The 12,097-nt window shown below is 34.0% G+C and overlaps 1 protein-coding gene and 1 pseudogene across 1 annotated transcript in view; one reads left to right on the top strand and one right to left on the bottom strand.

Moving 5' to 3' along the window:
* The window catches only part of LOC127869167 (tubulin polyglutamylase TTLL11-like), a 51,759-nt gene extending 42,182 nt beyond the window's left edge, over nucleotides 1-9,577 (bottom strand). Inside the window, exon 1 of the mRNA XM_052411480.1 lies at nucleotides 9,277-9,577. Coding sequence (XP_052267440.1) covers nucleotides 9,277-9,504 — 228 coding nt within the window. The 5' untranslated portion in view covers nucleotides 9,505-9,577. The remainder of the gene's footprint in view (nucleotides 1-9,276) is intronic.
* Nucleotides 9,578-10,032: 455 nt separating this feature from the next.
* On the top strand, nucleotides 10,033-10,694 carry LOC127870119 (uncharacterized protein DDB_G0271670-like; annotated as a pseudogene).
* The last annotated feature ends 1,403 nt before the right edge of the window (nucleotides 10,695-12,097 follow it).

Below are 12,097 nucleotides of genomic sequence, written 5' to 3'. Positions count from 1 at the left end.
GCATGACAATACTACATAACGTATGACATAGCTACATAATGTGTGACATAGGTATATAATTAATGTGTGACATAGCTACATAATGTGTGGCATAGGTACATAATTAATATATGGCATAGCTATATAATGTGTAACATTGGTATATAAATAATGTATGTCATATCTACATAATGTTTGATATAGGTATATAATTAATGTATGACATAGATACAAAATATGTGACATAGGTATATAATTAATGTATGACATGGGTACATAATGTGTGACAGATGTACATAATATAAAATTACCTCCTGTGAAGATGGCAAACACATCAATATTTAAAAAAATAAAAACTGAATGATATCTTTTTGAATTTTTATGCTCCCCTTCGAAGAAGAGGGGGTATATTGCTTTGCTCATGTCGGTCGGGCTGTCGGTCTGTCGGTCCGTCCACCAGGTGGTTGTCAGACGATAACTCAAGAACGCTTGGGCCTAGGATCATGAAACTTCATAGGTACATTGATCATGATTCGCAGATGACCCCCATTGATTTTGAGGTCACTAGGTCAAAGGTCAAGGTCACGGTGACCCGAAATAGTAAAATGGTTTTTGAATGATAACTCAAGAACGCATACGCCTAGGATCATGAAACTTCATTGGTAGATTGATCATGGCTCGCAGATGACCCCTATTGATTTTGAGGTCACTAGGTCAAAGGTCACGGTGACCCGAAATAGTAAAATGGTTTCCGGATGATGACTCAAGAATGCATACGCCTAGGATCATGAAACTTCATGGGTAGATTGATCATGACTCGCAAATGACCCCTATTGATTTTGAGGTCACTAGGTCAAAGGTCAAGGTCACGGTGACCCGAAATAGTAAAATGGTTTTCGGATGATAACTCAAGAACGCATATGCCTAGGATCATGAAACTTCACAGGTAGATTGATCATGACTCGCAGATGACCCCTATTGATTTTGAGGTCACAAGGTCAAAGGTCAAGGTCACGGTGACCCGAAATAGTAAAATGATTTTCGGATGATAACTCAAGACCGCTTTTGCCTAGGATCATGACACTTCATAGGTACATTGATCGTGACTCACAGATGACCCCTCGTCAAGGTCACGGTGACAAAAAACGTATTCACACAATGGCTGCCACTACAACGGACAGCCCATATGGGGGGGCATGCATGTTTTACAAATAGCCCTTGTTTTTTTAAATAAATTAAGCAATGAAAAGAATGAAATGGTTATAAAAAGAAACTGGAATTGTAGAATTATTGCCCTTAAAGTATGCAAACTTGGACTTTTCAGCTGATAAGTGCTTGTTAATCTTTTCGAACAATAATCTTTTGGGTTGTTTTTCAGCAAAGAAATAACTTTTTGCTAGATCAGTAAACAGTTACATCGCTTTAAATTTTGTTTGTTGAGTATCAAAAATATGTTTTAAGAAGACGATAGAAAATTATAATAATAACATTAAAACAGCTCAATTTGTATGAGTATTAAATTAAGGAATCCACAGTAGATGGCATTGAACCCAAAGTAGATGACATTTACTCTATAAATGTTATTATTGCTGCCAAGTATGGCCATTTACCAGAGGTATCAACCATATCTATTTAGCTTAAATCAGATAAGATGATGAAAGACTGTACCTAAATCATACATTTTTAGCTAATGCATGAAACAATTTGATTTGTATGCTATTTTATATTGTTTACAATCTGGACTTAACAGCTTGTAAAACCTAACAAAGATTTACAACTATAGGTGAAATATTACCAAATAACACAATGTTCATACACACATTTCAAATAGTTCCAATGCTATATTTATGTGATCTAAGAGATTATTTAACCTTGGACCAAGGCCACGTATTCAAAAACTTTTCAAACAGGTATATTGATGGTTAAACCATAGGTTAAAAATAAAACTTGATAAAGCAAAGTGATTTATAGAGAATTAGGGTGAAAATTTATAAGCATTGTTTTCCTGTGTCCTACATGTACCTTCAAAATTTTACCTTTGAAGAAGTTACATTTTCCAGTCAAGTTGTCTGTGGCAAAGGATATTTATTGGTTTGTTACGAGAGTAATAAATGGTGGTTTAAGGCCAACCATTGTGAAAAAGTTAAGAATTTACATGGCTTTTACACCATGCAATATTACCTATATAAGTGGTTTTGGAAATATTTGCATAAAATTACCTTAATTTGGGGGAAAAATTATTGATAAAATCTAAACAATCATTGATAAAAATACATATTATTAGAATGTCCTCTTACAAAAAAATCCATAAATGTATGGTTCTTAATTTTTAAGTCAAACCATCAATTGGTAAATTTAGGGACAGGATTTAGGAAAAATGAGGACTTTTGGTGATTAGGAGTATAACACAATAACTGCAACCAAATCAGCAAAAAAACTAATTGAAAAAAACATGAGGAAAATTATCCCATCAACCCCCTTCACCTCACATTTCAAGGTTTAACAGTGTGCTTCTTTACATGCATGTTATTATGAAATGTGTGAATCTTGGTTTTTTTTCAGAAAAACTTCCAACATCACTAATTAACATGCATACTAAAGTATATAATTGGGATTGCACAGTGTACATTTTAAAGGGTCCTTTTCACAGATTTTTGCATATATTGACATTAAATGCTTTTAATTGATAAATTTAAACATTGGACCTAAAAATCTCCAGTAATAAAAACAAGAATACAATTAAAAAAGTAACCCTCAACTGGGCTCGACCACTAACCCCTGGAGTCCTGGAGTAAAAAGTCTCCCGCTTTGACCACTCGACCATCCGTGCTCATGCTATGAGCGGATGTATTTTTTACTTATATAAGCAATCCTCGTAGTTTCCATAAATATAACGACAACAACAGAACTTTCCAAATTATACAATCGTCTAACTGTATTGTACCTTCTGCACATAATCTTCATGTGACAAAAGTTTGAGGAAAGTTTCATGAAATAAATTCTGTTAAAGAGTAAACAGGAGCCATTGAAAGTACCTAGAAATACAGGGTCAAACATTCAACATTCAAGTTTGACCTTGACCTTGAGTTGGCGTGACTCTCTCATGCCTTCCACAAATGGTCTTAACCAGAAATCATTTGAGTAAAGTTTCATGAAAACCATTCTAATAAAGGAATTATGGGGTGGACACAAAAACTAACAAAAATGGAGGGTCAAAAATGTAACTTTTAATTGTGACCTTGACCTGCCATGAATGAACAATGCCACCTACAGATTGTATCAATCACATAAAGATTTGAGCAAAGTTTCATGAAAATCCTTCACAGAGTAAAAGAGATGCTAAGCAGACAGACAAAGTGCATTCCTATAATAGCCAGGATCCTGCTTCTGAGATACATGTAGAACCCACCTTGAAAGTGACTTCATTTTAGCCCTTTGCATGCTGGGAAATTTGTCGTCTGCTAAAATGTCATCTGCAGAATTTCTAAAATTAGCATTTTCTTTGATTTTTTTCAAAAAATACTATCAGAATAGCAAACAGTTTGGATCCTGATGAGACGCCATGTTCTGTGGCGTCTCATCTGGATCCAAACTGTTGGCAAAGGCCTTCAAAATTTGGTTACAGCACTGAAAGAGTTAAATCAATAATGATAGTTTCATATGTTCTCATAAAAATGGAAAAACTGCAACCAGGATTGCATTGTGTATAATATACCATCCATAAGTTTACATGCTAATATAAAATGTTAACATACCCAATCTAAAAAAATATTCAATGAAAGTCATTGTTGTCAAAGAAATGATCTGTGAAATTAAGATACCACAAAAACAAAGCATTGAATGTTCATGTGAATAAAACAAATATTGAAACAATCTAATTGATCAATGAAGTGTTCATACATAAGTGTAGTTTCAAAGAGTTTATACAACAAGGAATTTGATCTCTTGGCATGTCTCCAACGATAAAATTTGATATCTGCGTTACTCTTTAATGTTTAGTTTGCCATTAATATCTTTGAAATTTTTCTAATTCAAAATAATTGCTAGCCTTGGTTCAAATTTTTCACGTCATTATATATTTTTCAATTTTAGGTGCAAACAAAACAAAACAGTGCATACCGTAATAACTCTATGTTTTCGGACACTTAAAAATAATAATTTTTTTTCGTGTCCGAAAACTTAGATACGAAAAATATACACAAAATACAGGTGTCCGAAAACTTAGAGTCGAAAATGGAAGTGTCCGAAAATAGCGTCAATTGTATCAACGACTACCGGTAATGGCACGCGCTTGTAAAATACCATGCCGTATAGTATAAATTACAGTTATACATGTTTGCAATGCATGTTGAATAATTGTAAATGCTTAATTTATTTGACAGAAAGTTACTTCAAGGTTGTACTTTGACAAACGAGTTCAAAAATGAGCATGTGATGTACCGATACATGCTTGTATGAACCTGTAATTAGCGCAATAAAAAAAGCAAACTATGAATTCTTTGTTTGTTCATTTCCGATAGTTGTTGTGTAACACCTTCCATTGTTCGTAAAACTTGTAATAGGGTGCATCACAATTTGAAACATTTAGTATTTGTCACGGTTATTTAACTGAGAAGGGGAAGTACCATTGCGGTAGATAATTGAACTGTTAATTGGCACTACCCCTGGTTATTGTCATAACGCTTATGCTATCGGGCGAAACCATTGTTTAATACTTGTTAACAAGGTTATTTACCCAATAACGCAAATGTAATGGTCCATTGCCCTCAGGCATGCACCCGCAATGTTTTATGATGTTAATCTGGTTGTAAAACCCCATGATCGAAGTGTCATTAGATAAAATAGGTAAAATAGCGCTGTAAAATATCCTGTCCGAAAACTTAGATACATAAATAACGGACGAAAACTCGTGTGTCCGAAACTAAAGAGTCACGAAAAATAATTATTTTTGCTAAAAAAGGGGGTGTCCGAAAACTTAGAGTGTCCGAAAACATAGAGTTATTACGGTAATTTTTCATTCAACGTTTTGGTAACTTGTTACCAAGATTTTTCAAATTCAGTATACATGTATACACAAACTTAAGTTGTATACGTTAACAAGTAACTTAGCATGAAAATTAAGAATACAAGTCAGCGATTCTTTTTGCCTAATTGGGAAAATTGTGCGTGAAAACCCCTGAAATTGGGAACATTTGTGTTGTGAATTCTTCATATTGGGAAATTGGTCTATTTAACTTTTGCTCCCAAGTACTTTAAAATTGATAACTTAATGTTGTCAAGTTGAATACTATTATATTATTTTTACTTAGGTTGAAGCCATAGAGGTGCATAGGGAAGCTAACTAAATGTTGCATTTTATTTATTTATTTTTTATTTTTTTTAGGAAACCTTAGACTGTTTGGATTTTTTTAGACAGCAATTAGGAAATTTGTAGTTTATTCCTAATTGGGAAAATGCTGTTTTCTACTACTTAAAATAATAATAATAAAAAATCGTTGCAAGTGGCTTAGTCACAGTTACACGTCATGTAATTTAAACAATTCTCATTGTCCCATGTTTTACACATATATTTATCTTGTAGCAATCATTTATATGGAGTACATTGTTGAGAAAAAAATAACCTAATGCCAACTTTTTATTTTTACTTCATACGGTTTAAGAATGACTCAAAATAATGTCTAGATACCAAAAATTGCACACTTTAATGAAAACATTCCCAATACACAGTACAATTATGAAGTTGACAGGGGCACAGCAGCCCTTGATGTCAATTTCATTCTTATCAATTTCACTACAACTATTTCTACTATAAGAATTTCACGCCTGATTGTTCTTGCCTACATAGTATCGTCATGTTGATGATTTTTCCTTAAATACACAATTCATGCATAGATACATGTACTGGATCATGACAAGGATTTAGACATGATAATGTTATAATCTAGAATTGTTATTTAAAACAGTTAGGTACTGAGTGAGTCAATTAAGTAATTATCTAGCACAATTAACCATAACATTATTTTATCAAATTCAAATACATAAGCCTCTTGGCGTATATTTTCATTCATTTTTGGGGACACAATTCGGCCCCATTCCCCCTTACCAACCATTTATATTTTTACCCAGCTGTTAAAGAAAAATTCCCATTTGAAAAATCCCGTTATCACAAAAAGTATTTTTAATAACTATTATATTTTTATTTAATTTTCAGTAAAACAATGATCTGCATGCAGCCATGATCATGCCATAAAATGATTGCCTGTATTTAATTTCAGTAAGGATATAAATTAAAAAAAAAACAACTTAATATTCATTAGATTATTAAAGTAAATTGAAAATATTCTTATATCTTCCCTGTCCAGAAATACCAAGTTAAACATGCCTTTGTAAAGGCTTTGGCCCCAATCCCAAGGCATCAGAACATGCTGTGCCTAATTTGCACCTTATCTGTTGGTGTAATTTATTTAAGAAAAAATAATATGCCCCTTTAAAACAGCAACTAAAATCTAGTTTTCATTCCAGCTGAGTTGTTCTTTCAAATTGTCCTCATGACGATAAAATGGCATCCAAACTGAAGAAAAACACTCCAAGAACATAATAATTATTTCATAAATGCATCATATGCATTATTTGGATAAATTTACTATGATAATCGTTATTTGAATGCACTTTTCCTTTGGTAGGGATGAGATTGCCAGTACCTGATAATCAATGCAAAGTTTGCGGGTGTTTAAATGGGTGGAACTGTGTCCATAATTATGCACATGTATGTAATGTAGGAATTTAAAACAACTTTGACCCATGTTATATTTCCAAGCCTGACAGATTTCTGGAAGGAACACATATTTACCTCAGAACATGACTGTCTAGCTATCAATGTCAGATTTGTTATATGGCCTTCGTTAATGTCTGGATTTTCTTTATTTATGTGTGGCCAATGCCATTGTTGCCATTCTATAAGAAATGCCTCATCCATTAACAGTAATAAATTACCGGTATGTAACATTATGAGCATACAGCTTTTCCAGCAACGCCAACTTTAAAATGATAAATTTACTTTCTGATTTTATCTTCAACATTTACTTTATCCGCATTTCAATGCAATACAAATTGTATTTATCTGCTGAATCCAATTCTCGTTTACAAGTAATACAGTAAAACATTTTGATTAAAACTTTGAAAACTGATTTTTCAATGCATTTAGGCCAAAAAAAAAAATAGTCTTGGTTCAGGGAACCCGACCGACCCTATTTTTTGCCCCCGACCCTAACGATTTTTTTGGTCCATGGAAAAAAATCTGATGGCGAAAATGCTAAAATCTCGTAAAATTTCATTGAAAACAGCCACCAATTAAACCTGGATTGGTTTTCTATATTTTTCTCTTTGTTTCAATGAAAGTGTTCGCAATTTGAACAGTGAACAATAACCGGTCTGCACGTGTATACGAGACATCGCTTGACCTTATTGTTATTGAAGTGCGCATGCTAGCTGGCCAATCAACATTGAGCTCGCTTACACATGAAATGACGTTGTTAAACGAAATGTAAAAATGGGTGGAGCTATGGAGTAATATTCGGTCATTCATGCGCAGACACTGTGCACTTTGAATACACAGTTAATATTGTCGTCTGCAAACAAAATAGCGGCCGGTCGCAAATGTCGTATTATTAAAGATTAAAAATGAAAAGAAGCGTGACAATATTTTAATTATTTCCAAGCTGTCTATTGATCTGAATTTAAAAGTGATAATTAAATAATTAGTTCTATGTCGATGATGTTACAACTTTCTGCCAATTTCCGATCGAAATGAAAAGATGATAATTAATTAATTTGTTTGTTTTACTCGCGCACTATGCTAACTGACAGCAGCGTATTTTAATCAAATAAAAATGTGAAAAACACGCGCGGTTTAATTTTAATTAACATTTCAAATTTTTAACACATAGGAAGAGTCATTCATCTACACTACTATAAAAATGGAAGTAACCACTTTGTCTCTAAAGTCGCTAACATGGCGTCTTTAACCTTAAAGCGTTGTTGGACGAAAAAGAGTCATAACAAAAAAAAATAATTAAAACACAAAACACTAGAACATTCAAAGAGTCATGGAAACTTGACAACAATTGGCTTCGCTTTGATAATGAATCAAAATCAATGTACTGTGACGCCCTTAGCCTGTACAAACCAATAGCAACATTCAAATTTATGTACACTGCTCACTTCCTGTGCGATGCGCTCAAACCCATTGCCATTTTATCAAAAAATGTACCAGAAGAAAGACTTGTGCTATTCTGAGGTTACCCTCCTTTTGACAGCCACTATTCAGACTCTTGAGCACCTGTCGGAGACTAGGTCAGGTCTCATGATGAAAAAAATTCTGAAGGTCACACCCCAAACACCAGAGACTGATAAAGATGGCTTGTTCACTTTTGAATATGAAGGTCACACTATCACAGACAGACAAAGAAAAAATGGTTGGCTAAAAGAAATTTTGGGCCAGCGCTAGCCCTGAAGAAGTGCATAAAGAGCTAGGAATATTGAATAATATACAACGACTAAATACCACATGTGCAATATTAATCATTTGGTCAGTGTTTAAACAATCATGGGTGCATTAACTGACCCTTTTTCACCCTGAAATCAGTCGACTGGTAAAAAAAAAAATAAAAAAAAATAATTAAAAAACCTACCTACCCTCCTACATTTTTCTGGCCATGTTCCCTGAACCAAGACTATTTTTTTTTTTGGCCTTATCTGTTGTTTTTAATTTGACATCATTCCAGACTGGTTCTGATTAATTACGACCAATTAATGATGATCAAGCCTAATTACTACAAAAAGCAAAACAATGTGCCTGTTTTGTAGCGTAAAATTTCTGCCAAAATTTTTAAAGCTTGTTGTTCAGAAAAAAGGGCCCTTTCCCAAAACACAAAATTTGGTCGCTGTAGCGTTGTGGATATGGTGTCCGCCTATCGATTGGGAGATCACGGGTTGGATCCCCACTGTGGGAGGGTTCTTTAGATCTCCCCCATAGTTACCAAGTACTGGTTCTAGTGCTAGGAGAGTACTGGAGAGTATTTCAAATAAGCCTTAGGCTTTCGATGCAATTGAGCTAAAATAATAGGTTTAAACAAAACCACAAAATTTCTCCTTAAATTAATAACAATGACCCTAGCTGCTCAAATATTGTGCAAATTTACTGAAGATCTCATAAATACTTTGTGTTATATGTTTGAAAGCACTAATTGGTAATTCAAGTAAACGGGCTAAGCATTTAGTAAGAAAGTCCACAATTACCTCTTTCCATTCTAATTCTCTCAAGCACATTCGGACTGCATCCAGATTTCCCCGAGCATGCGACATGTCGACCGTTATCATATACTTTGGAACTGGTTTTATGTCTGCAAGAATCTTCATTTTTTCTCTTTTGATTTCTGCCACCTTTTTTTCTCTGAACGAAAGCTCTCTACGGAAGTCGGAAATTCTGATGAGCTCTGAATTTCGTTTCACTCTCGGAGCACTCATTTTGATTTGCTTACTGTCAACTTTGTAACATCATAATTTAACTATTTAAAACAGTTATTGAAAAGTAACAATACTTTTCAATAATTAGTGTTTTTTTTACATGCTGTCACTTATTCCAGCAGAGTCAAAAATGTAAAAGCAACATTGCAAGTTATGTTAGCCTGTTCTTATTTGCAGGCTGAACAAAACTATGCATATTTCCACTTATCAATCCCCTAACACGAAGCTACATTTGTTTCACACTTCCCGTGGCAGTTAAATTCTAATCGTATTTACTCAAAGACATGGTCTTTATAACACTTTATTAATTAATTCAATAACTCATTAACTGTTTACTAATGTCAGTAATGTGCACTTTTTGCGAACAATTAAACGCAAGTTACTATATGACGCAACTATACTGATATTGTTTTCTTAATTTTTGATTGGCGGTCAATTGAATTCCAATTATTTCATATACATGTAATTTGATGTCATTGTGCCAATAAGTACAGTACCCAATTGACGGTGTCAGCCATTCTTCGCAACATGTCAACAAATGGCAAGCTAACGCACTGTATAAAAGCAAACCACCGCCCTATTGTAAGGCAATTATCCACTAAACAAACGTAGGAAACCCAAGTTGTCCGCCTAACGACTTGACTTGTTATGAGTAAATCTCGACACAGAGTTGTAATTTCTTGCTCTCACATAAACCGTCATCATCATCATCATTATAAACATCATCATCATCATCATCATCATCATCATCATCATCATCATCATCATCATCGTCATCGTCATCGTCATCGTCGTCGTCGTCGTCGTCGTCGTCATCATCATCATCATCATCATCATCATCATCATCATCATCATCATCATCATCATCATCATCATCATCATCATCATCATCATCATCATCATCATCATCATCATCATCACCATCATCATCATCATCATCATCATCATCATCATCATCATCATCTTCTTCATCATCATCATCATCGTCATCATCATCATCATCATCATCGTCGTCGTAATCGTCATCGTCGTCATTATCATCGTAATAATTTTCGTCATCGTCATCATCGTAATCATCATCATCATCATCATCATCATCATCATCATCATCATCATCATTACCATCATCACCATCATCGTCGTCGTCGTTGTAGTCGTCATTGTCCTCCTACTCCTCTTCCTTTTCATGAAAATGGCTATGAGAGAATAGAGATAGCACTGTACCAGTCAAAATGAAGGTATTAAATAATTATATAAATTTTGTGTTTGAGATAATTGTTGATGGTTAGTATATCAAAATGATCCATCTGTGACGCGTTTGATGGGTTTTTTTCCATTCGAAGATCACCAAGCAGAAGTATGGTGGAATTTTATGCAGATACATTGTTGGGCATAAGTTCGTGTAAAAAAAAGTCACACGGATTGCCTTTTGTATTAATATTGTTTACTCTAAAATTAAAACCTTTACTAGAATGTTACAATCACTGGCTTATTAAAAAACTAAGGAAACAATATCCAATGGCAGCGGTTACTTCCGGATTCTGGGTTGGTGAAGACAGTATCGTAGGATGTTTAGTGGTGGTAGTTTATCAAAAGAGTTTCAATTAAGAAGGTGGGTCGTTAATATGTAAAATAACAAGGCAGGGAGGGAATCAGGGCTGATAAGGGCGACTTAATAGGAAATCACATTGATTAATGTGCCGTTCATGCAGCTTTATCTTAATAATTTCAATTATAATGATTTTTATGATGATAACGGCATTCGAATTGACAGAACATTGTAATGAAAACAAAAGATGACACAGATGAAATTTTGGGCAATGGCATTAAGGTGGATGTGGCGACAGAAAATGACAATATTATGCTTACATCGAAAGTTCGAAATCAAATGTGAAAACCGAAAACGTGAAACGAATGTGCCGCTTTAACTGAAGTCATTAATTAAACGTTTAAAATAGCAAACAATGGAACATCAACACGTCAATAATTAATTGCATCATCGATTCCGAACGTATATGTAGGTGATAGGGCTGGTCTTTTAACACAACTAATTGAAAACAATAATGACATTGGGAGAAAGGGTGTTGAAGCATCGACAAAAGCATTAGTTCCAGACCCTGACATTGAAATAGACTTAAATTAAACAGACAGGGGAAATACCTTGTCTACTGTTAAAAAAATATGCGTGGCGTTTTTTTAAAAATTTTCTTGCCGAGTCTGAAATGTTACAAAACGTCAGTGAAGTCACCTGTTTCTAAGTTTATCAAACCACCAAGCCCCCATTTTGATAAAATAATGTAATAAAATCGTTACGAATCTGCGTTTTTGCGTGAACGAATATTTTGTATGACGTTTGAGATGCTTACTGTGACGCCATGATAAATTGCACTTTATACTTGAAAAAAACGTTTTGTTGCTTAAAACATCTTGATAACAAATAGTTGATTTTCATATAATTTGAGTTGTTTTTAACGCAAAACATTACTTCATAGTTTTTCGCATGTAATATGACGCATCTCCAAACATTGACTGATGATTGAGAATACCAGTTTACTGCCCTTACATTTTGAAATAAAACAGGCAAGGATTAGAG

The sequence above is a fragment of the Dreissena polymorpha genome, chromosome 2 (assembly GCF_020536995.1).
Source record: "Dreissena polymorpha isolate Duluth1 chromosome 2, UMN_Dpol_1.0, whole genome shotgun sequence".
Taxonomy (NCBI): domain Eukaryota; kingdom Metazoa; phylum Mollusca; class Bivalvia; order Myida; family Dreissenidae; genus Dreissena; species Dreissena polymorpha.
Note: the sequence above shows the minus strand (reverse complement) of the source record. Positions and strands in the feature narration are given on the sequence as shown.